Below are 26,844 nucleotides of genomic sequence, written 5' to 3' on the forward strand. Positions count from 1 at the left end.
GATGAAGAACACAGGAGCAGGAGGAGATTTTGGGGAGGAAGTGTAAAAGTACTCTACTTTCAGCAAATACAAAGTCCAACAGAATATCCACCAGGTTGTACTAAACAGATACAGATGAGCCTTGAGCTGAAAAGAAGACTGGTTGGGGGCAGTACTAGTAAAGGCAGGCAGCTTATCTGATAAAACCTGGTATTTTTTGTTGTTGTTGTTAATCCTTACCCGAGGATATCTTTCCATTGATTTTCAGAGAGAGTGGAAGGGAGGGGGAAAAACAGAGAGAAACATCAGTGTGAGAGAGACACATCGACTGGTTGCCTCCCACAAGTTCTGACCAGTTTAGCTGGATGGAGCCTGTAACCTAGGTAGGCACCCTTGACTGGAATCAAACCCGGGACCCTTCAGTCCGCAGGTCATCGCTCTATCCACTGAGCAAAACTGGCTAGGACACATCTGGTATTTGTTTTTATTTCAGTTTTATTGAGACGTAATTGACATATAACAGGGGTGAGAACTTTTTTTCTGCCAAAGGCCATTTGGATCTTTATAACATCATTCGTGGGCCATACAAAATTATCGACTTAAAAACTAGCCTGCCACGCCGAAACCGGTTTGGCTCAGTGGATAGAGCGTCGGCCTGCGGACTGAAGGGTCCCAGGTTCGATTCCGGTCAAGGGCACGTACCTTGGTTGCGGGCACATCCCCAGTAGGAGGTGTGCAGGAGGCAGCTGATCAATGTTTCTCTCTCATTGATGTTTCTGGCTCTCTATCCCTCTTCTCTCTCTTCCTCTCTGTAAAAAATTAATAAAATATATTAAAAAAAACAAAACAAACAAACAAACAAACAAAAAACTAGCCTGCCATATTTGGTCAAACATTTAATTAACTCACCCCTAATGCCTTGGCAGGGCCAGATCAAATGATTTCTTGGGCTAAGTCCTGAGGGCCGGATGTTCTCCACCCCTGGCATATAACATTGTGCCAGATGTACAACAAAAAGTGTAAGGTGTACAACAAAAACATTTGATATATATATTCATTGCAAAATGACTACCAAAAATATGTTTGGTTAATATCTATCCCCCTGCATAATTACAATTTTTTTTTCTTCTAATGAGAACTTTAAAGATTGATTCCCTTAGCAACTGTTAAGTAGATGATACGATATTGTTAACTATAGTCACCATGTAGTGCATTACACCCCCAGGCCTTATTTTTTACCTGGGAGTTTGTAGTTTGTACCTATTAATCACCTTCACCCATTTCACCTACCCCTACCCACAGCCTCTGGCAACCACCAATGTGATGCCTGTTTTTGAGTTTTATACAATTCAACACATAGTGAGATCAAACATTATTTGTCTTTCTCTGTTGAACTTATTTCACTTAGCAAGGTCCATCCATGTGTATCACAAATGTGGTGTGTGCATATATAGTGGAATATCATTCAACCATAATAAAGAAGGAAACATTCTGGAATCTTGAAAGCTAGGCCATTAGATAACAGGAAGAAGAGGGGAAAAACAATCTCCCCTCCCATATCAAGATGAAACTAAATTCTACAAAAGTTTTCTTTTTCTTGTAATGGTTTTCTACTTGGTTTTGGAGATTATCCTTTGATTAGTGTTAACCATAAACCAGGAGCTTGGGATAAACAATTTAAAAACAATCTTCACAACCACCACCACCCTGTGGGTCCGGTTGTATCATTCCCATTTGTAGAGTAGGATGGGGGCCATACATACATGGAAGATGTGGAGGTTCAGGGAACCAAGAAAATCTGTCCAGTTCTTATAAGTTAAGGCCCATGTCATCAACCTGAAGACTTTGGGTCCTATTTTTAATGATATGGGGACACATTGAAGGGTTCTGAGGAGAAGGGTGGCATGATCTGATTTATACTGAAAAGGACTCACATATAGAATAGATGATAGGGGGTAAGAATGAAAGCAGGGAGGCCAGTCCCAGAAGTTTTCTCTAATAATCCAGGGTAGAGATGACGGGGGCTCAGAACACAGTGGTCTGACTTGGGATATATTTTGAATTTCAGAGCTGACAGAATTTACTGACATACTGAATTTTTGTATCAGACAGAGAAAGGCATCAAAGATTACTATATGGTTTTGGGCCTGAGAAAGTAGAAGAATGAATGGAGTTGCAGTCACTAAAATTGGGAGTACTGTAGGAAGAGCAGTTATGAGATGGTGGTGAAAATGTAGATTTAGCTTGAACATGTTAAGTTTTAGATGCCTGAGAATCCCTAGTAGAGTTGGGTAGGGAGTAGAATGCATGAGTGTGAAACACAGTGGAAAGGTCTGGACTTCAGAGAGAAATGGGAGAACCACTAAGCTGACTGACTCAAGCAGATGAAGTGATTGTTCAGAACCAATAAAAGGTGGGACTTCAATGTCCACACTTGCTTATTCACACCTCCTGAGTACCCTCGGAGACAAGTTCTGTGGTCTAACGCCATGGGTATCCTAATTCAGCAAGACAGAGGTGGGGGCTTCAAATCCATGTTTTATTTTATGTTTTTAATATATTTTTATTGATTTCAGAGAGGAAGGGATAGGAAGAAAGAGATAGAAACATCAATGATGAGAGAGAATCATCGACTGGCTGCCTCCTGCACTTCCCCCACTGGGGATTAAGACCAAAATCCAGGTTCTCCTGACAGAGAATCGCTGGTCGGGCAATCAAATCTGTATTTTTAAAAATGTCTTCTAAGGAATTTTCATAGACACTAGGTTGACAGCCACTGGTACAGGCCTTTAGACAAGGATTTAAATTTCTTTTTCTTTGGGCCTCATGGAGACTTGGGGTGGGGGGGTGGGAGGAAGGTGGGGGCGGGCGGTTTCTCCTGCAAAGTTGATTCTCACAGGATTTGAAAGTCTGGGAAAAAGAACAGGCTTTGGAACTGGGTCTGAATCCTGTCTTTGCCTTTATTTGCAAGAATTTGGAGAGCTTTTCTAGTCTCCCTGAGCCTCCACATCCTCAGGGTATATGCAGCCCATCCCTTTCTCTTCCAGACAGTTGTTAAACCTTAAGCAGCACACCACTGGTTAACCCCCAAGCTGTGGGTCTTTTATTTCACTCCAATTCTCATCCGTGGTGGCTAAGTAATACTATACTTCTTCACTTAAAAAATATTTCAAACATATGAAGAAGTATAGAGAATAATAGCATGTTCCCATACAGTATACACAACTCCGATATAGCACTGCTAAATACAATGATCAAATCACTGGTTCTTGTGAATTTCTGAACAGGTACTTGTGTAACAGCATTTCCATCCATCACATCTTGAGACCTAAGAAGGAATATATATTTGGTCTCTGTGACCCCCTCCTTTCCTGGCAGAGAGCTCCTAAAACCTTCCCAACCTCCTTAGTGGTAAGTGGAATGAAGAGGCTCAGCACAAAATCTAAGCACAGAGTGAGGGGTGGACGGGTACAGAGGTGGTAAAAATGAGTATTCACAGCTGGAGGGGGCAGGAGTAAGCAGTGCGTCTTCCCTTCTGCACCTCACCCTATACCCCCTTACCCCCAAATGATCACAATGGGAGAGACCTTTTATAAATAAACAAAAATTGCAACCTGCTTTAAACTGCTATATTATACTCTTAAGCGTATACACTCTTCAACTGTGACATTTCAAATAAAAAACCATATTGACAGGAAACTGTCACAAGAGGGAAGAAGAAATGCCAGCCCCACCCTTGGCTTGTGTTTGTGAATGCAGTTGACACAATACGGCAGAGAGGTGACCAGGGCACTCTAAGTCACATCTTTGTGTTCTGTTAGGAGAAACTTAATGGACTGAGCATCCATCAGGGAAGACTAAAGACATAGAAGACATTTCCTGAAAACCTTTCACTGCTTTTAGAAACTTAGTTTGCTGTCTCTTCCTATTGCACAGAAACCAAACCTAGTTTCCTCAAAGAGCAGAGACCTTTAGTTGACCAATGCTTAAGGATTTACACTGGTTTCTATAAATGCTACCATTTGGTTTGAAAACCTAGAAGAACCGGAAATATCTGAAAAACTGAAGATCAGGACCATGTCCCATCCCATAGCTATCATTTCATAAGTATCTACCAAGTGTAACCCACATACATCATCTCTTTAATTCTCCCAATGACACAAGAGACAGGTTTTTCCATTTCACAAATAAGGAAAAGGAAACCCAGAGAAATTATGTAACTCGTGCGAGGACACCTGAAACCAAAGAGCTGAGCAGAATTCAAATCCTAGCTGTGTCTCAAAAGCCAGTTCTTGTCTCAGAAAGCCAGTCCAGCTCTCATTGCTTCACTACCTCTTTACTGAAATAGAGCTTCAGCTATATTTACACGCGTTGCGTATTTGAAAATGCAGAGGTGAAGAAGTGTGATGGATGCTGAGAGTTAGGAAGTAGAATGAGAGCTGCACTATGAGCGATGAGAATTGGAGGTCATCTCACCGGTGGCATGACCTTGCCTAATTTCTCTTGATTTCTGTGTCCTCACCTCGAACATAGGAGACTGGCTTACCTGATTTCAAATCGAAACATCTCTCATATATGCATTAGAATCTAGTAGGATAAGTGGACTGGGTCATTTGCAAATTAGTAGATGGCATCTATCCCAATGTACAAAGAACCTTAATGTAAATTTTCAGAACCAATGAATCTCATTCTTTGCAAAACTATTGCTGAGATTAAAACCAGTAAGTCTTACTTTAAAACTTTAATGTAAAGATTTTAACTTTATTCATTTTTAAACCCTCCTTTTCTTTGTTTTTATTTCTGTAAGAATGAATACTATAGTTAGACCATTTCCCAATGATTCTGTTTCTGTTGATGGGTCTTTACAAAAAGAAAGAGTTAGAAAAGAAAAGACCCAATAGATATTCCAAGGAAAAGAAAAGGTAGTTTAGCCTTCTTCTTGTGGAAAATTCTCAAATCTCATTAGGGACAACTAATTACCAAATACAACAAAGATTGTGAACAAGCAAGGTTAAAATTTAGAAGACCAAAGTTGCATTTAAATGCGAAAATGCAACCTCTTTTTGAAGACAGAAATATTAGAACTGTATTCTCGTGTAATGGATTCTATTATCATTTCCTACTAATTAACAAAAGGACACCTGCTAACAAAGGAATAATAGGACAAGATTCAAATCCCTGCTCTGCAGGGAAGAGGGTGCGTGGCCCACAGCCTCAGTGTGCCTGGGTATAAGTAAGAGGCAGTAATACTTACTGGTAGAACTTCTGTGTTGGTGAAATGAGATGATGAATGTAATCAAAGCAGGCACCAAATATTCTTTCTTTTCTCCTCTTGCCCCCTTTTGGCAGGAGAAAAATGTTATCGATAGCTATTTCATTGACATGGTCACCGACAGCTAAAGTTCTACTTCTTTATTTATCTATCAAAGCTCAATGATGTCTTTAGTTAGAGGAAAAAAATGAATTCTGAATGAAACTAAATTTGCAAAGTTTTGTACAGGGATTGCAATTGAAATATTAGTATAAATCACCAAATCATACTAAATTAGATTTGGGACTTAGTACTTGCAACAAAATGCATTCAAGAAATAACACTTTAGTATATATTTCACATTGGCAGCCTGTGATTGTGCAAAATGGCCTGGTTTTCCCAGGTGAAATCTCAGAGCATCTACAAGTCTAACACAAACCCTCTGCTGCCCCCTGCACTTTGAGCAACGTCTTACTGGCCTTGCGCACTAACAATTCTGAAAGGACACAGAAGGACGTCAGTAAATTTCCTCAAACCTCTACGATTTCCTTTGAAAAATCTGAGAAGAGATTTGGGAAAGGAAAGAGACAGATTTGCCCACTGACAAATAAATATGTCACTTTAGAACTAAATCATGCTACCCTCAACCCAAAGAATGGTAGCATTTACATAACACCTCCCTCCAAGGCAGCAGAGCCCTCTTATGCCCCTGGCGAGCAGGAAGCAGGCGGGAAGTATTTTAAGACACTGAAAAAAGGTACATGTCAGCAGCCCTAAGAACCTGAGTTGGGACAGTGAACATCATAGGAGGGTGTTGCAAAGCGCTGACACAAGTCTCACAGTGCATTCTGGGAAAGCAGGCAATTGCACCACCGAAGCATAACATGGTTCCTACAATTTGAATACATAATGAGCCATTGCTTCTCCAGGCTTTCAGAGCAGAGAGAGGGTAGGTGCTTGGCACAATGAATATTTTTTGGGAGAGGGTCCTGCAGTGATTTCCCCTGGAGACTTTCCCTGCAAGCCACTGGGAAGAGAAGACATTTCTTGAGCCACCACAAAGTGTCAGGCACTGTGCCAGGAGCTTTTTATTTCTCACATTTCAGACATATCTTCAGTCAGCATAGAGTGGACCTGTCCGACCACTCCCTAGGGCAGGGGTGGGGAATGTCCAGCCCGCGGGCCATGTAAGGCCCACAAAATCATTTGGTCCGGCCCTGCCAAGGCAACCACAGGCAGCACTCAAAATTCAATAAACATAGGAGCCTTTTTCATAGCAACATAAATTTATATTAAGTGAATGATGTTATAAATGGCCCGGGGCAGAAAAAAGGTTCCCCATCCCTGCCCTAGGGGGTTCAGAAAACTTCATCCTATGCTGAAACAATGTGACAGGTTTTCCCAATTTATCTCCTCCTTCAGTGTAAGGGATCCAGGGACCAAGAGTGATCAGAGCAAGTGGCTCATGGCTCAGCAGTGATCTGCTTGAAATAGGAGCTCTGTCTGAGGAACAAACAGCCACACTGTATGCGCTAAGCTGCATCACAAAGTCCCACAAACTAGTGGCTCAAACAACACATATGTATCTCACAGTGTCTTCAGAAGTCCAGCATCCTCTCTCTATTCAGGGTTTCTCAAGGCTACAATCAAAGGCTTGGCTAGGCTGCCCTGTTATCTGGGAGCCTAAGTAAAGATGATTCTGCTTCTGAGCTCACTCAGGTTTCTGACAATGCCAATTCCTTGTGGTGGTAGGACTGAGGGCCCTGGCTCCTTACTAGCTATGGGTCACCCCTAGGTCCTAGAAGCCACACCCAGTGCCCTGAGCCCTGGCCCTCTCCTCAGGTAGTCACACATGGCAGTCTGCTTCTCCTAGGCCAGCAGGAGAACCCCTGTCCCTCCAGTCTACTAGGGCGGTTTTACATAATATGATCATGGGAGAGACATCCCCCCAACTTTGTCATGTAATATAACCTAATCAAGGGGGTGGTGCGTGTTTACTCCCATCACCGCTGGAAACTCTACCTGTTAGAAGCAAGTCACAAGTCCCACCTACACTCAGGGCGGGGGGGGGGGGGGATTGTACAAGGGTGTGGCCAATAGAGGCCTATGTAGGAAGCAGAGGAATGACTGCAATGGGAGAATGTAAAAGGGGAGTGAGAATGGAGGTAGATGTATAGTGAACAAATAAAAATGACATGAAAGTAAATACTGCGATGAGGACAATAAAAGATAAGAACGGGGCTCTCTGTAGTGTGCCAACAACAGTCCTGCACTCAGGCCTCTTGCTTTACGGTGGCAAAGACAAGCCACACCTTAAAAAGTAAAATATAATAAAAATGTAAGTAGTGATAAAAGCCATGAAGGAAAGGAACACGGGGAAAGGGCTCAGAGAGTGCTGACAGGTAAGGTTTGCAATAAGGGTTAGGAAAGCCACAAAAATGCAATGACATCTGAGCAGAGACTGAGTGGAGACTGAGTTGAGGAGGCCTGCAGAGGAGCAGATTTGGGCAGAAGGACCAGGGTGGTGAGATGCGTGAGGGTGCTCACGGGTATGAGGAACAGTGGAAGGTTGTCGATGCTGGCTGGTGCAGAGGGAGTGAGAGGGAGATCTGTAGGAATGTAGGAAATGAAGTCAGACCATCTGACCTTGTGACTCATGATGAGAACTTTCAAATGCACTGTAAATGGGGAACGACTGGAGAGGCCTGTGTAGACAGGGGCTCATGGATGCCCCTAAGAGGAGGTGAGAGGAAGCTGAGTAAGACAGGTATCACGTAGGGCAGGTGGGGAATTCCAGGAAGGGTTCAGCCAGTGCACAGTCCTCATGCAGGGAAGATCTTAAAGCACGGGAGAGATGGAAAGGCCGGTGAGGCTGCAGTGGGAGGAAGAAGACAGACTTGGGGACACAGAGCATGCAGGGACCACCACATGTAGCTAGTGTATTAGTAGCTTCGACTAATAAAGCAAGACTCCATTAGCATACTTTCCCATATCTGTGCAATATCTTTAAATGTACAGTATCTCTGTTATGATTAATTACTTTCACTGTCTTTAGAGACACAGTGAATGAATATTATTAATTCACCAATTCCAGCCTACTTAAAATTGGATTGCTTAAGGTGCCTCAAATATATTAGGAACTTATTAATTTTCAATATCTTCCCCAAAGATGTAGTAAAAATCAGAACCCCCCCCCTCAGCATTTTCATTATTATGGTATATGAATTACACCACATATCACCTGACTTAAAATTCCCTTTAACATGTTCTTCTCTGAGTTAGCAACATTTTCCTCAAAATCACTTTTGTAAATCGGTCCTTTATGGATTATTTTTCAGTGTCAGGATTTGGAAAAGCTCTGGCTATGACACACCTCCTATTCCTTAAGCGAAGGATGGACATGTTCATTTATGACATACTGAGGGAAACAATGTACCACGCATGCGGCTAAGAGCGCCCTGAAAGATGAGAATATGGACACAGTGCAAGTGCCCTCCAGGAAACCCAGCGCCTTCACTCTGTTGTGGAGCCCAGGATTTGAATACAGGAATACCAAGTAACATACGTATTGATTTCCAATTCTACTACCACCAAGAAGCTTATAAGCACTATCTTTACTCATCTTTGGAATGAAATAACTAAGAGGGAAACCCGTGGGCAAGAAGCTTAATAATACTGATATAATATCATTTCGAGGATTAATATGATACTTTAAAATCAATGCAGCGAACTTTTAGTTCCACAGGCAACATTCCATCAATGAGATTTGAACTTACTATTGAAAGATTATGAATAGGTATCTGAGGACCCAGGTTTACTGTTCCGATCGCAGGCATGCTGGAGAAAGCCAGACCACGTAGGTGTCCATTCAAGGGGAAAGCATTTCTGTACAGAACCAAACCACAACTATGCACAGTGATTTTCATGGTCAAACGGCTTTTTCTCTTCACCTCTAGGAAATCTGCATTGGACTGAAATATAAGGGCCAGTATAACCTTTCAGTGCAAACCGAGAAAGCCTCTGGCGTAGCCAGCATGCTATGGCTGGGAGGGAAACAGCCTGATCCAGTCATGTCTATTATTCTACTTAAGGGGACAGTCCCCAATGCAGTGCCATGAAATAGATTTACAGGGGAATTAAAAAAAGACAAAAACACTTAAAAATACCCCGATCCAAAATCAAGAGTTCATTTCCCTACTGAAAAAAACAACCACTAATAGACAAAATCCAAGCAGCTAAACATAATCAAGCACACGTCAAACTATAATACACAAGCTGAAGAGAAACCTAGTCCTCTGCTGTCTATAATGGAACCACTGGCCACACAGGGCAATCGAGCATTTAGAAGGTGGCCAGTCCAAACCGAGATGGGCTGTAAGTGTAAAACCCATGAAATTTCAAAACTTAGTACAAGAAAAAATTATTTTTCTTAATATTTTTTAATGTTGGTTAACATTTTGGATATATTTAGTTAAGTAAAATATATTATTAAAATAAAATTTACCTTTCTTTTCACTTTCTTAATATGGCTTCTAGGAAATTCAAAATTATGCACATGGCTTGCATCCTATTTCTACTGGAGAATGCTGACTTAGTGCATTTTCCCTAGAAGGTATCAGATACTCAAATAAGAAAACTGCCCAGTGGATGTGGCTCAGTGGTTGAGTGTCGACCTATTAACCAGGAGGCCATGGTTCAATTCCTGGTTAGGGCTGGATCCCTAGTGGGGGGTGTGCAGGAGGCAGCTGATGAATGATTCTCTCTCATCATTGATGTTTCTATCTCTCTCTCCCTCTTCTTTCCTCTCTGAAATCAATATATATATATATATATATATATATATATATATATATATATATATATATATATTTTTTTTTTTAAAAAAAGAAAATGGATTTTTATTTTCTGTGATGATTTTACTCATAGAGAATTTGTGCACATTATTTGCCATGTTCAAATTATTTATCTAAGCAGGTTAGAAATTTATACTGGTTTATACTGCTCCTGTTAGAATAATTTCACAGTCCAAAGTGAAAGACTTTACAGCTCTCTGTTCTATGTTCTCAAAAGCCCTGCTTCACAGGGCATACCTGTGGACCTGTGACCCCATTCACCCTCCTCACCTCATCAGTTAGCTGGCATTTCCAGAAGGAATTGGCTGGGAAGCCCTCTGTGCCACTCTCCTCAGAGTGTATGTACCTTATGCAGTTAGGCTGTGAGGTCCCGGAGAGCAGGGGCTCAATTTTGGTCCCGTTTCTACCTGCACTGCATCTCAAACTGGTCTTCACATAGAAGTGAATGCATTTGATAATTGTTGGTTACCTGGGTAAAGCTGATGGCTTAGGGGGAAGGAAGAGCTTCCCTTCCTGTTCTTTGTATTAGAGCAATTTTATCACATTAGGCACTGGCCGTCCACTGTGCTTCATAATTCATTTACTCAAATAGCCAAGTGCCGCTGGCTGACAGACCTGAGCTGGGGGCCGGACATGCAGTGGTGAATCAGATAGGCACAGTCCTGTCCTTAACGAGGAGGAGAAACAAAAGCACACACATCACACAGTTACAATAACTGGCATGTGCCACCAGGGAAAAGCAGCTGGAATCATGAGAGGGACGATGACCAGGGAACCTAATGTTATTGGGGGTCAAGAAGGCTTCCAAGTAACCTTTACACTGGACCTGCGGGAACTGTTTGCCTGGCAAGGTGGAGGAGAAAGGGCAGGCTGACCATGAAGAGAGGGCCTTTCAAGCTATGCTGAACATTTTCAGCTTAATCCTAAAAGCAATGAAAAGCCACTGAAGGGTTTTATGCAAGATAATGATGTGATCAGATTTGCCTTTTAAAAATATCACTCCGGACAGACAGGCAACAGTGTGGCAGTAACCAGAGGGAAGGAAGTGAGGGGTGGGGGATTTAGAGGGGGCCTGATATATGCTGATGGAAGATGGTTTGACTTTAAGTGGTGGGCACCCAGTGCAATATACAGAACTTGATAAAAAGTGATAAAAAAATATTGCTCTGGAGGTGGGTAAGAGTGGATGTAGGACCTACACAGAGCACACCAACAAATTCATAAAAATTAACCCAACTCCCTTTGGTCATCATTTCAATAGACACTAAGTTTCAAAAATAAAAGAGGTGTATCTGATCTACAACCACAAGATCTGAAGAGTAGAAAGCATCCTGGAGTATTTATCTAACACAAGTTACTCTCCAAGTATCCTCAGAGCATCAACTCCCACTGATTCCACTGGCCTGGCCATGGAGCTGTTACCTGAAGTCAGCCTCTGTCCTCACCCAAGCCGATCTTGCTCATTCTGGACCAGCACCCACCCATATTGGTTGACCAGCTCCTGGGGTCACAGAGAGGCTGAACTGTCAAAGATTTAGCAAACTGTATGAGTGTGGGGATATTCTTTGTGCTTTTTTGTGCCTAAGAACTGGGTGCCCCTTGGTACTTGCTACATTTTTGTGTCCCTTCTTAAGGACACTTGGGTTCTGAACAAGCGTATGTGACCTGACAGCATCTTTCAAGAACACCATAGCCAGTGTCTGCTCTCAAGGCAAGAAATCCATGGAGGAATGAAATCATATCTATCATAAACCAATTAAACACAGATTATCTAAATTCTGTAGAATGAGTCTATGAACTTTTGGTTTGTTCTGAACTCTTCTGGATGACACTTATTTGCATATGCATGTGACCTGCCCATATGTAACTACTTTTCTGGAACCAACCTGGATTGCCTGATGATAGGCCTTTACTGTTCTCCTTGATGGCAGATATCCGTTCAATTGCAAATAGGCATAAAACTAATATATTGGCAGCTACAAAGCACATTCAGCATTCTATTAAAAATGTGTCATTTCTGAAAGTATAAATCTACCCCAATTACCTCTTCCTATAATCCTTTTTATTAAAATAAAAATGCCTCGCCCTAGCTGGTTTGGCTCAGTGAATAGAGAGTTGACCTGTGGACTGAAGAATTGCAGGCTAGATCCCCAGTTAGGGGCATTCAGGAGGCAGCCCATCAATGATTCTCTCTCATCATTGATGTTTCTATCTCTCTCTCCCTCTCCCTTCCTCTATGAAGTAAATAAAATAAATTAAAAGATTAAATAAAAATGTTTCAACCCCACAATTTGTTTCCTTTCTGAATTTCTGCTGCACCACTCTGAAAGCGAATGTCCCTTCCACCTAAATGAAGGTGAGCCCATCCTTCTCAGAGGCAGGACCATCAATGTAAAGTACATGGGCTTAGGAAGCGTCACACTGGGGTTCCATCCTGGCTTCATCCCCTCTAAGTGTATAACTTTGGGAAAGTTTCTTAAATTCTCTGGCCCTTGTTTTTTCATGCATGAAATGAGGTGAGCCTCCTGTATTTATTTTTTGGTGCTGCCGTAATAAATTAGCACAAACAAGTGAAAACAAGAGAAACTTACTCTTTCAAAGTTCAAGGGCCTATAACCCTGAAGTCAATGTGTCAGCAAGGTTGGTTCTTTCCAGAGGCTCTCTGGGAGAATCCTTCCTTGCTTCTCCCTGCTTCCAGGAACTCCTATCATTCCTTGGCGTGGGGCAGCATCACTCCAATGTCTGCCTCCACCTTCACATGGCTTTCTTCCCAGTACCTCTGTGTCCTCTTGTCTCAGAAACATACCAGTCCTTGGATTTAGGGCTTACCCAAACTCCAGCATGAGTGTTACTCTCAAGATCATTAACTAATTACATTTGAGAATAAATCTATTTCCAAATAAGGTCACATTCTGAGGTTCTGGGTGGCCCTGAATTTGGGGACTGCACCTACCTACAGCAGAGCATCGTTCCATTGTACCCGGAACTGTGATGGGTCCCCACTGAGTTTTAGTACCACAGTAGATATTTAATCACTTTTATATACTATGAATTGTTCAACTGTGTTCTATTTTTGCCATCAGAAAAAAAAAAAAAGGTTACTTTTAGAGATGGCTTTGTGTATATAACGGGCACGGTACTGAAAATGCATTAGTGCTCAATAAGTATTACGTTTTTCTTCCCTTCCCCTATGTTTATCTTGGCCTTGCAATGAATTACTAGCACAATTCATGTGTATATCCCAAGAAATCAAAGGGCACTTCAAAGTTCTACATAAAGATAAGGACAAGTATTTCTTGCTCCTGTATGATTTCTTATGGCGAGGCAGGGTGAGTAGTTCCCTTCTCAGAACCTGACTTATTACAGTTGTTTAAGTACTAAGGACTGCAGGTACATTTAAGAGATCCTTGCATTTCCGTGGAATATGAAGGTCATGAAGAAGGCTTTGAAACTTGATTTTTGCTATTCTTTTCCTAATGTCCTAACCATTTGGTCCATTGTCAGTTAAATGCCTGGTTCCTATAGCTTACCACCATATTACTTATAGATTTCCCTTCCTCACATAATCCTATCTCTGATGTAGTTTAAGAAGAAAAACAAAAACAGAAATGTTATTTCCACATAGTTTGTTCATCTTCAAAACACAGCTTCCTATCCTAGGTAAACAAAGGCTGAATAAAACTGCAGCTGGCAGCAGGGGGCAGTATTGAGCTACTCAGCACTGCCTACTGCACTGGCCTGCTTCCTTGTATCCCACACCTTTCCTTTTCTTATCTCTTGCCCACTAATGCTCACTATCCAAGCACATGGAGTCTTGCCCAATGCCCAGGCCATCTTCCCTAGGACCACCAAAGATACTGAAATCCCAACTTGCAATTCTTAAAGAAACTAGTCTCAAGAGTAAGCAGTTTTCCAAATAGCAATTGCATTTCACTTAAATACATTCAGCCTTGCTTCAGCTCTCTATGCTCTAGGTTACAAACGGCTCTACAGCAAGAAGAGGGAGGAGGAGGGTGAGAATGTCGGCTGCTTTGCTCTGTTACACCTCATGCCTTCAGAGATTGCTCCAGTTCTGCCTGGTTCTCTTTCCAAGGCAGAGCTCCACTGCCTCTATGATAACTTCCTTCTCTCATGGCCTACCACATTAGCAGGAACAAATGCTGATCTGTGCTTTGCTTGGAGAGGAAGCAGAATTTAAAACAACCCTCCAGCCCAGCCAGCATGGCTCAGTGGTTGAACGCTGACCTATGAACCAGGAAGTCACATTTCAATTCCCAGTCAGGGCATATGTCCGGGTTGTGGGCTTGATCCCTAGTGTAGGGCGTGCAGGAGGCAGCTGATCAATGTTCTCTCTAATCATTGATGTTTCTATCTCTCTTTCCCTCTCCCTTCCTCTCTGGAATTAATAAAAATATATTTTTTAAAAATGAACACACAAAACAAACCTCCACAGACTGTAGTGAGGCTGTATGAACAAAATCTCTCTTCACAGAAATTATTCAACTTCCTATCTTTTCATACCTTCTGGGGATTACTATTTCTTATCTTAATATTATCCTGATTTTCTTTCTTGTCATCCCTTGAAAATTGAAGTAGCATTAATAACATCTTAGAGCTATTCTGACATTACGTGCCACCCAAGCCGTCCACACAATGTAGTCTGTTAAATACACCACAGTCAGATAAAATCCTACAGCATCCCCCAGTCACTTCAATGTGAGCCTTAAAAAGTACCCCCATCCCAGGTGAAAGTGCTATACCTGAAGTCAATGAACCTATAGAAAAGGGGCTGAGGAAGCAGAAGTACACCAAACCTAAAATATCGCTCAAAGAGAAGCTTACAGGTTACCTGGAGGGATACCCTGAACTTGTAAAGTGACCCCTTACCTGGATTGGGTTGAAGGTATTCAATTGTTTTAGTCATTATTTCCATCACAGCCCTGCTGGTGACATCCACTTTCTGAAATGAGAAAATTAATATTCTAAATGACAAAGACCATTAGCTTTAGAATCTTAAGTTTTCCCTTGAGTAGATTCAGAACTACCGGCAATGCAACAAAGTAACAAGTCCTGAGTGGAAGGTGAGGGGCTGAGGGCTGTGAGGAGTGAGGATGGCTTTGTACCCCATGTGATCTATCGAGACTGGAAAGCCTACTTCATCCGAAGAGGATACTGGTCATTTCCTAAAATTTATTTCAAAATATACTTCATTGTCTTCTGGCAAAATAAGGCGAGGATAGCTCCCTCTTCCCATAAAAAGCTTGAGATGATCTCTAAAATGGTTCAATATTCAACCGACCCAGAAAAAAAATAAAGAAGGAAGGCCTAGGGTCAGGCGGGAGCCTGACAGAGGAGGGGGGTAAAGGGGGACGATGGGGGACATCTATAATACCTTCAACAATAAAAATGAATGAATAAATGAATGATTATAATTCTAAAAAAAAAAAAAAGAATTTTAAATCTTTGTGTTCACTTTAAGAACATTTGTGAAACTGCCCAGGCCATCGGAAGTATGCATTTCCAAAATTCCACTAAGTCGCTGAAAGACGTCACTTCACAGAAGAGATTCCATTACATTGCCATGCTGTCATCACAAGGCTGGGTTGGTAGGGGTGCCCAGGCCAAATGGTGGGGCTGGACAGGTCCCATGACCCAGGAACAGTACAGGACTTTGGCTGCCCATGCTTAAAAATGCAGAGCAATGCTGAATGTAAATTTTTTGATGTAGACGTTCTGGTCACTGAGCACATGCAGGTAAACAAAATCCCCAGGTGAGCCCCGGATTTACAGAGCTCATAGCAGGATTAACAGGAGCTCACCCTGCCATGCGGAGATGATCCATATTGAAAAATAGCCAACTGTTCCTAAACCAGAAGAGGTTGCACAGGAGAAAAAGATATCCCAGAAGAAACAAGCATTTATGGCCCAGGAATATATTCAGCACAAAATAAATGTAGATAAAATAAGGAATCATATTCTACCCCTGAGGCATTTACTGAATGTCTGTAGGGGGCTGGGAATGGTGACAAGTTTCACTGCCCCAAAGAAAGAAAAATGCAGCATCAACTGTTTATTCAAGAGACAGAAAGTTTTTATTTAACTGCTGAGAACATCCTGAGTATATAAAAATCTTGCTCAAACACTTCTAATCAGCCCTTGAACTTTTGGTTAATTCTGAATAAAAGTCCTGGTGCTGGAGTACACCTCTGCACAATTTTGAATGGTCAGTATTTGTGCCCAGCTGGTCACCATGTCCTCTTTCTAGAGTTAAGAGAGGCTGTTCATTGCACTTGGGTCCTCTCTACATTCCCCCACAAAATCCTTTTTTACCAACGGGACTGGTCCATTCATTCACTCTAGAAGGTAAATGACTAGTGGGAATAAATGTACCCTCTTCTCCAAGATATTTGCATATAACATGATAGAGGTATGAAAGAAAGGAACTCATTTTTGATGATAGAATTTCAGATATCAATTAAGTGCATGGGGAATTTTTGTTTTGTTTTGTTTTAACTGGAGTTTAAGGGCTCTTCCCTCAATTGCATAAAAGTTTTCAGTCATCACTGTACCTCCTTATAAAATCATCCTTTCATGGATGTGGTCAGCCTCCTTCTCTTTCATTATCTGAAACCAAGCCATAACCCACCAGAAGATTTTATCTTTTAGTTTGTTTTTTTAATACTTAACAATTTCCGGTTCTATGTTAGTCATACTACTGTGTGTGTAAAGAAGTTTGCTATTACTGGGAAGTCATCATGGTATAAAAATGCATTTAAAAGGTGCCTGCCTACATAGGAACCCCGTGCCATGTCCTTTTGGTCTGACTGAGTTTAACATGTCTTGGACTTGAGCATGTGCTAAGTAGAATTTACTTCTGAAGTGAGTATGGTCCCCTGAAGTTGTACAATGAGGACTTCTATGGCCACACGTGGCAGTTCTGGAAGCACCAGCAAATGCCAATCAAGCTCTATGTACTCAATGTCATGGAAATGAATTCAAAGGTTGTATGCAGAACAAACATGCTGAAAGTCCAGGTTACATGTGTGATGGGAGGAAAAGGCAGAGATCCTGCTGACTATAAGACAAGGATTAAAGAATTCGAGGTCATATGGATCCCAAGGTCTTGTGTGGCTATGATGGAAAGAAAGTCATTTCAAAGGTCAAGGTTTCTAAGAGAGGGTGCCAGAATTCTCCAACGATCCTTTTGATATTCCCAAGTTATCAAACGTTAGGAGGCTAACCCATTTCTAACTTGCCCTTTTGACTGTATTCAATAATAATGATAAACACCATCATCATAAAGTGCTCTGTCAGAAATTGTTCCAAAGGCTTTAAGCATCTTTACACATTTAATCCTCAGAAACCCTATGAACTAGATACAGAGAGGATGAGAAACTTGCCCAGCTCCGGCTCTAGAGCCCATGCTCTTAACCACTACTTCTTGAGAGCATATGCTCCTCATAAAAGGAGAGGAAACAGGAGCATCTCCCAACCTGAAGAAAGTGAGCCCGTCAGAGCTGGAAGGCTCTTTGTGCTGTCCTCCGAATGAGGTCTGGGGACCTGGCAGTGGCCAGCCACAGAGGACGAGGAGAAAAGCACCTGTCACCCCATCCTCTGCTTGTGTTTTGAAAATCCCCAAGGTCTGAGGAAACTTCACCCACAAGCACGATTCTACCCTGGGCCTCTGTGGAAGAGGCTCTCCCACGCATGCTGTTACACAGGCTTCTCTACAGAAGCTGGATGCCAGCAGTGTGAATCCTGAATGGTCCACAAGGAGGTTACCAAGGGAGGCATGAAAAGTGGTTCTTATTTTGGGCATGGAACTGCCTCTCCCTCTGAGCGCTGTAAATAGAGAGCCAACTACTCCTGCTCCATAAAGAGAAGCTACTAGCTTGGCGAAAGCCAGTGTTCTCAGGGGAAACACAAACACATTAGAGAGACCAATATTAGAGCATTCATTAAGTGTGATCCCCAGAGCAGGGTTCAGCACCTAGGAGTAGGAATAGAAACAACCTCAGCGTCCCCTATGATTTAAAAGAAATCTCCCAGGCAGGAACCCATACAGACTTTACAGACTTTGTGCCCAATGAGGCAGACTCCTAGTTACCTAAACTAGACATCATTATAGTACAAGCTGTAGCTAAATCTTTTTGATCAGAGTGCAAAATAACCTTCACTTGAAATCCAACTCTGAAAACAACTTTATCCAAAACAATTATTTGTATACAGCATTATCAGGACATACCCCAAACAGGACACAGCTCTTAGCAAATCATTCACTAGGCTTTCCCTTTTGATTTTACTCTGACAGATCATTAGACAGAGTTAAATAAACATAGGAGGAAGAGAGGAGTGCAGAATCTACTCCAAGCCTTAACTTCCTAAATATGCAAATCTGGACCTAGACAAGGGAAATAAACTCCCTGAGGTCACAGGACTGGTGTGGCCTTGATTGGGAGAAAGCAGTCCTGAAGGTCCTGGATCCGAGGGTTTCTAAGAAAGAGTGCTAGAGGAACAGAACTGTCCAATGACCATCCGCAGGAAGGTGGCTGGCCAATTTCTACCTTCTTTTCGTCTCTGTCCCCACTAACAAGGTCAGGACTCTTTTTCGCTAAATTAAGCCACACTGTGACAGCCAGGGATAGGCTGAGGGCCATTACCCTGGGAGAACTGTGAATGTGCCTTGTTAGGCACTTGCTAGGAAAGCTATTTATAAACCTAATCTGGCAATGTCCAGGGCATATCCTCTTGTTAACAGGCCTGGTGTAATTCACACGAACTAAGATTTCCACTTAAATAATTTATTATAACTGGCAAGAGATTTTCCCATTGGAGAGCAGCAGAGTTTAACTTTGAACTGATGACACATAGCTAATGCTTTCCTCAAGGCCCCAAATCTCCTATTACTTGAAAGTAAGTTTGGATGTGTCCTAAATTACAACTTCTATTCTTATGAGCTCCTGAGCCTCCATTTCTGTAACTAATCTTGCCTGGATAGGGGTAGGAAGCCATTGGGGAAGGCTGTTTAGAGAAAGTGAACTCTAAACATATAGGGTGTCCCCAAAAATGTATACACACTTTAAATAATTATAAAGGCAGTGTTTATTGAAATAGATTTCATTTTCAAAATTGAGCTATCAGCTGTTAAAGTGTGCATACATTTTTTGGGACACCCTGCATACAGATATATGCATGTTTTCAGGAAATAAAAACTCTACATAAAATAATTTTCCCCTGGAGGTAAAAGCATAGGCATATATTCTTCTGGTCTTTTTCTTCAACTTTCTCAATACCAACATTTTAGCAAATGTGCATACAGTTGAACCTTGAACAACGTAGGGGTTAGGGGTACCGATCCCCCATGCAGTCAAAATCCGCATATAACTTTTGACTCCCCCCAAACTTAACTTATTCCTCAGTATCCATGAGGAATTGGTTTTCCAGGACCCCCCATTCCACATTTACCAAAACCCCTGGGTGCTCAAGTACCCTGTATGAAATGGCATAAATCAAGGCATACAGTCAGCCCTCCACATCCTCAAACTCCCAACCATGGATTGAGACAGTGCAGGGTTTTATTGAAAGAAGGCTGCATATAAGTGGGCCCATGCAGTTGAAACCTGTGTGTTCAAGGGTCTACTGTACTTTAGAGTCCGAAATGTCTTCCTCCACTATCCAGTCTTATACTTTACAGTGTTGGGTAGGGAGAAAAATAGCTCTCTAAACCTCTTTACTCACTGTAACATTTTTCTTCCTCAGCTAAGGCAAGGATTGGCACACTGGCCAGCAGGCAAAAATCAGGACAGTACCTGCTTTTACATTTTTGTTTTATAAAATGTATCTGTATTGTTGAAAGTATTACAGATGTTCTTCCTCCCCCCCCCCCCCCCCCAATCTGGTCCTCCCAGGCCTACCACACTATTGTCTGTGCCCAAGGGTTAGGCATATGTTTATATAAGTTCTTGGGTACATTTTGAAATGGTTGAGAAAATTCAAAAGAAGGCTCCTCTTTCAGTGCACATAATAATTATGTGAAATTTAAATTTTAGTGCTTTTAGATTAATTGTATTGGAACATAGCTACATCATTGTTTAGACAGCGTCAACAGTTGCTTTTACTCTTTAACAGCAAAAGTGAGGAGTTGCGATAGAGACCACAGAGGCCCTGTGGCCCCCAATATACTTATAGAAAAAGTGTGCCGATCCCTCTGCTGAGGTTCTCGTTTCACTAAGGTATGTCACGCTGATCTATGAATGAGGCTGGTCATTTCACCAGCTGCCTCAGTCTTTAGAGACAAGATACAAGAGAACTGAAAGGCACTGAACTGACTAGAATGGGGTTATTATATTATCCACATGAACACAGCACTCTTTGTGGAGCTACAAAAGGACTGAAACATACAACTTCATTCCATCAGATACTACCTTATACCAGATGCGGTCACGGGGACACACGAACAGAGCTAAAGAAAAAATACACACCTGAAAACGGAGCACAGTGTGTGGATTTAATGAGCAGTAATAAATTGATGAATCAGCACCCACTTAGACAGCGGGTAACTCACAACAGCTGTCCAAAATGAAAACATTAAAATGTCAAATGGAAAACTAAAATCTTTTCAAATTCTTAATTCTCTATCACCGACGTTAAGAGAATAGACATATTAGGAACGCACACACACGCTCACGTAAAGCAATGAGAATCCTGCATGAGGACACCTACTGAAACCAGTCAGAGAGACATGATGAAGCAGAATCCTGCGGAAATTTCTCTGGCAGCCAGATGCAGGCTGGTCCAATGCAATGTTCTTAATAGTTCCCTACCGATCGGAAGAGTTCATGTATCTCTGCCATTTGGCAGTCATCGTAATTCAGAAAGTCTGATTAACAAACAGGTGTTGAAAAACAAAAATAAATGAGGCATTTGGCTGAGAGTGCCCCAAGGCATTTTCTTGCTCATCTTTTGGTGCATGGAATGACGCCCAACCTACTGAACCACATCAGAAAGGGCTCTTGCTAACCTTGGGAATTACCTTTAATGAGTATTAGCTTGGAAATATATTTGAAAACATAACTGAGAAGAAATCTGTCTCCCCTAAATTTCAGGATAAGCAAAAAGATACCTTATTGGGGGCTCTCTCCCATCTTACAATTCGTCACCAGAAAGTGAATATCTTAGTACAGAAATCCACATGATCTCTTTTATCACCGCACCTATGAAGAAGACAGCCATGGGCATGACAGACGTCCATGGGTGCACTCAGGGATGTGTGTCAGTCTTCATGTGCTGGTTGGGACTTGACTCTTTTCTCTCCCATTTGAGATAAATCACTAAAATTCAAGTTAGAGTGACGTTATTAAAAAGTGGCATCATTAGTAACAAGTTACTTGCCACAAGACTAGAAAGTGATGATACTCAGTGTGTTTCACACTGCAGCTGAGAACTGTGGGTTTAGCCTCTGCTTAAACATGGGCAGTGATGGGGAATTCAGTCACTCTCTCTTTTTAAACAGCTCTGACAGTTGAAAGTTCTTTCTTATGTTGAGCTTGACTCTATCTCCCCACCGTTTCTAACATAAATGGGTAGCTCTATCACATAAGGTTGGATAGGATCTAACCCTTCCCCACCCAATGACTAATAAAGTGTATGAAGATAATGACCATGGACCTTCTATCAGCCCTTCCCTACACCCCACTCTGCAAACAACCCACTCTTCCTCACTCTCCTATGGAATGGCATTCTTTCTTTTCTTTCTCAACATCCAGTTTTTCTTTAAACTTGAGGCTGCCCCTTAAAAAGAATTCCTTTCTTATTAAAATGGTCTATAATCACATGTCTAACCCTAACACCCCTCCGGTTTCAGCAGAAGGGATTTCCCAGCATACTTTTCAGACTGCAAAGCGAGACACTATCCCCCTTGGCTGGGACTGCTGCGTTACCCATATGTGCAGGGCCATGAGGAAACTCCAGGATTTAGCTCAGGTGCTCTCTCCTCTAGGAACTTCTGCAGCTTTGCACACACAATGTCTGTACCATAGAAGAAATTAAGTTTGTGTTTAATGAAGCTGGTAAGCAACAGATGCCATTTAAAGTGAACACAAACAAATTCAGTGCAAGGCACATAAAGAGGAGGAGAAAAAGGGTTCTGGGCAGAGTTCCTGCAGAGACAACACAGTGGCAGGAATTCACGCAATCAGCTGTGGGAGGGGAAGGCTGCAGGGCCTGACAGACACAAATGGCAATTTCACTTCATCTTAGCAGGAGGGTGGTTGCGGTGTCTGATTAGAGAAACAACTTCTAGGAATCCCCACTTCTCTCTCCCGGTAGTGCTGCTTGATGCAAACCTCTAATTTATTTCATTCTGTTGTTTAATTGCACCTCTGAGAATACAGATGAACAAGCTCTCTCTACTCTGAATCCTTATGATCAGAAAGCCAACTGTAAAAGGATGATTCTTCTGTAGCCTTGGGAATATTGAGCTAAAACACTTTTGTGAGTAATAAACATATTAACAGGAGATAAAATGTTTGTTATTCTAAATCCAAAGTATGTGCTTTCTAATTACCACAGAAATCTTTACTGTTATTGCAAATTTAGCCTGGGTAAAAAGTAAAAAAATTGCAATAGAGCCACAGATAGACAAAAGATGTGTGAAATAAAATGGAATAAAACAGATTTCCACACTGCACTGAAATCTAAATCTCTCAATTTACATAGCTATAAACCCAAATACATAGCCACAGGTGTGTTCTTCAAACGATTACTAAGTGTTTACTTTAATGTAGGAATATCTAGATTTTGAAATGAACCTCTAGAACCTCATTATTTTTTTAGAAAATAGGAGAAATAAACCTTATCTTCAGACTCGAGGGATGTCTGGGTCTTTGCCTAACGTAAAATACTTGCAAAATCCTCTTTTATTTCAATTAGTTTGTAAGATTAGAATGGATTCAAAACCTCAATTAGTCATTGAGTTATAAACTCTACTCTGTTCTACAAATTTCTTATTCTGTTTACTATCATTTAAGAAACAAAAATTAGTCTGTCTTAGCTTAGGCAGCGACCCTTCATCCTGGCAGATGAAGAAGGCAGAACTCAAATTCTGCCTCATTAGCTCTAAATTCCTAAATACCTGCCTAATCTGTCATCAATGATATGGCACTGGCCAGGTGACATATTGTAAATTCCCTCCAGGGTGAGGGTGGAGGGAGACATCAAAGGATAAGGGAGGACTAAGGAAGATCAGATGTAGACAGAGGTTGGTGCAAATGAACAGACTTAGATGGCTGCTCATAATGAGCGCAGAACTCAAACATTACAAGGAGTAAAGTCAGACTCAAGTCATTCTGAGCAGGTATGTCAGTGTCTGGAGATTCAGATGCTGTAGGAGAAGAATAGGTAGAATACTATTTCCAGAACTATGAACAGCCATGGCTACCAGCTCTGGTTGATGACCAGGTGGCATTCAGAACTGTCCAGAGATGAGAAATGGGGACCAATGCCAGCTTCAATCCAGTGGGGGTGACTGGCTGCCAGGCATTTGGCGTAAGAGGCTGGCTTCCCGGACTCCTGGTTGGGACTGAGGACTCATATTAAATCTCCTCTCCCGTGGGTACCTATCCTATCAGTGACATTCATCTCAAGAACTGAGAATGATCAGCTGGGTAAATACTACAGAGTCTCATTTTATGAGACTACTGTCTCTTGGCAACTCATCTTTTTTTTTCAGGAACTCAAACGTGTCCTATTCTTTCTTATTTGTTGTTCCCTGCACCAGAAACACACTAGGCTCTTCTAACTCTTACTCATCCCCCGCATCTTCACTTAAATAGCAGGAAAGTCTTTCTCTGTGTGGGTGAGTTTCCTCTCTTCTAAGCTTCTCTAGTGCCAAGTCTCGTTCCCCTTGCCACACTGGTTGGTATTTGTCCATAGTCTTCCTTCCCCACTAGACTAAGAACTCCATGCAGTCAGGAACCTTGTCTATCCTGTTCACAGCCATACCCTCCATGCCTGGCTCATAGGAGGCACAAAACAAGAATTTGTTAAATGTATCAATGAACTCATCAGAAGAAAAACTGAAAACACACACACACACACACACACACACACACACACACAAACACAAAAAAAACAAAAACAAAAACAAAAAACATGAGGCAGAGAATATCCAGAAATTGTCTTTGTTGGACTCTTCCCACAAAGAGCAAAAATAGCAAAACTGAGGCAGCCTACTGGAACTCATACGGACTAAGTAAAAAATATGATTTCTAGGTATCACAGGCTTTTGACATCCTCTCTGTTCAAGGACAGGGTTTGTATTCCCAGGTCCTTTGCCCATATGCAATTTCACACCTAAAATAATTCTTTGCACAGAGTGATACACACACTTCACCATAAGCCTAAGTATCACTTGCTAAAAACAGTCTCAAAGTGAAAGAAAAGAAAAAGAGAAACTATGGCAATATGTCATAAGAAAAATGAAATGGGATATTTTGTTCACCTCCAGGTTCACTTATTGAGAACCTACTTTTAGGCAGAATGCTAAAGGATTTACACTATTTTTCACCCTTAATAAAAGTCCTTCAAAAAGTGATTCATATTCTCTTCTTATATTTATGAAAACATAGAGGCTCCAAGCAATAAACTGACTTGTGCAACCAGCAGCGGAAGAGGAGGGAGAGTCAGGGTGGGAAGGGCTCCACCACGGCCTTCTCCCCACATCGCCCTGCTCCTATGGCTGGCATGGTCCTGTAGGAAAAGTCTTCTGAAGCCAGAAAGTGACTCAAACTCTCCCCAAAACATTTAAGGCACCGTTTCCCCACCTTCTCTTTCTTCCCACCTCACCACATTTCAATGCCAGCTCCAAGTGGTCCCTATTTGGAAAAGTGATGATAAAATCCACAAGGAAAAGTACATGATGGAATTTCACCTTCACTGACATTTTGTTCTTGGGATAGTACAAAGGGATGACAGGATACTTTACATTTTCTGTTTTAAAATAAGACACTAAAAAAAGAGAATTTTCAAGAATAACAAAATGTATTCCCAGGTACCAGCGGAGGACATTTTCCCCTTCCTTTCTCCCTTCTCCTCTTTAGGATGCTGGGCAGTTTTGTAACAAAGGGAGTTTTGTGTGGTGAAGACTTACCCTCTCCATCTCCTTGAAGTCATGATCTAGCTTGGTTCCTTCAGCTCCTCCAACCTTCTCACTCACTTTCTGTGGAAAATAACCAAAAAGAATTATTATAAAGTTTCCTTTAAAAATCTTACAAGTTTTATGCACTTTCACAAATATCATCTAGTATAATCTCACAACGATTTTGTGACATAGACAGGCAGTCCCATTTTCACTGTGGCTCAGAGGGTTTAAATAATTTACCTGATAAGATTTGAAAAAAAATAATTCAAATACTCATGTGTCTTCTGATTTCAACCCCACTGCTCTTTCTATTATATAAATCATTATATAACTATCTAGTCAGTAACATTTTCCTTTTGAAAGTTCTGAGGGACAACAGCACCATATAATAATCCTCTCCCTCTGCTAATGGATCTAAAATGCTACCTAGGTAGAAAATTGCTACTTCTTCAACTTATTCCTCAAGGGCTATTGAACAGAAAATCACAAACATCTATCAAACTGGAGAGAAAAAAGTATCAGCTCAGCTGATCTTCAGGTAAAAAGACTTGTACAGTTATCTTATAATGTTCCCTGTAGTTGTCTATATTCTTATATATGTAATATAAACTATATGGAAAGATGATTAAGGACATTTCTGTACCCTCAATGAATTCCCATTATCATACATTGTATATTCATCCATTTACCCAAGCAAATGGTCATTTTTCCAAATGTAGAATTCATAAAAAATTTGATGCCCTATCTATTGTGAAATAGATTCAAATTAAGTCTAATAAAAATTTATTAAGGAATCACAAGAAAATGGCTTTGGTTTCATCAAAGACATGGATATTAAGTGCTAATGACACAACAATTCCATTCCTCTAACTGTAAAGGTATTTAGGAACTTTTCAATAAGACCTTACTATACACGAGTTATCATGCACAGATATCGAAGTATGATTTCTCGGTTCCTTTAACAGCCACTGGTTGAGGTTTTTTGCAAGGATTCCCACCATGATCAGACCTACAGCAACCTCAGTAACAATCTGTGAATTCCAGAGAGCTTGGTTCACCTCCTTCTAAAAGGGCTCCTGGATGCATGGTCCTGTCTCTTGGCTATGGAAGTTCTGATATTCCCTTGTTGGGGGCTGAGGTGTATTCCTTACCCTTTATTTCTCTGTCTTAAATTCCCTTAGAAGAGATCACTCTTGGAGAAATGCAGAGTCTGAATTCTACCACTACTTTGGCCCTGTATAGCAGATACCATTCATTTCATCCCAGCAGCAGTAATAAAAAGAATATGCGGGAGAGAAAAAGATGGCTGCTGGCAGGACGGAGGTGAGGGAGAGGAAGTGAGTGAGTGAGGGTATGAAAGGAGAGTGTGTGGATGTGTGTGGTGTGTGTGTGAGTGAGAGAGGGAAAGTTAAATCTTGCAGGAGCGGCAGGGGCTGGCAGACAGGCTCTCCTTGACAAGGAGAGACTACCACCGCTGCAGGCACTCCCCGGACAGCGGGACTCCAGCAAGGAGCCCACGCCAACTTGAAGTGGAGAACGGCCTTTTTTTAGGAACTCATCACCACCAACAACCAGAGAGGCCTTGGAACTGCCCCACGACCCAGCAGCTACTCCAGCCAAAA

The 26,844-nt window shown here is 41.6% G+C and overlaps 1 protein-coding gene across 7 annotated transcripts in view; it reads right to left on the reverse strand.

The window, feature by feature from the left end:
• Positions 1-26,844, reverse strand: part of SH3GL2 (SH3 domain containing GRB2 like 2, endophilin A1) — a 210,008-nt gene that overhangs the window by 17,751 nt on the left and 165,413 nt on the right. For 4 of the 7 annotated variants that reach the window (XM_080667635.1, XM_080667638.1, XM_080667636.1 and 1 more), the window contains exons 2-3: positions 25,232-25,300; positions 14,971-15,043 (exon numbers count right to left, since the gene is read on the reverse strand). In XM_080667635.1, the coding sequence (XP_080523761.1) occupies positions 14,971-15,043; positions 25,232-25,300 (142 nt within the window). Of the gene's footprint in view, positions 1-5,233; positions 5,319-7,876; positions 8,103-9,006; positions 9,196-14,970; positions 15,044-25,231; positions 25,301-26,844 lie in introns of those variants that run through there. The other 3 variants (XM_080667634.1, XM_080667637.1, XM_080667639.1) reach the window with 3 other exon arrangements.

Source organism: Plecotus auritus (assembly GCF_963455305.1).
Source record: "Plecotus auritus genome assembly, chromosome: 5".
Taxonomy (NCBI): domain Eukaryota; kingdom Metazoa; phylum Chordata; class Mammalia; order Chiroptera; family Vespertilionidae; genus Plecotus; species Plecotus auritus.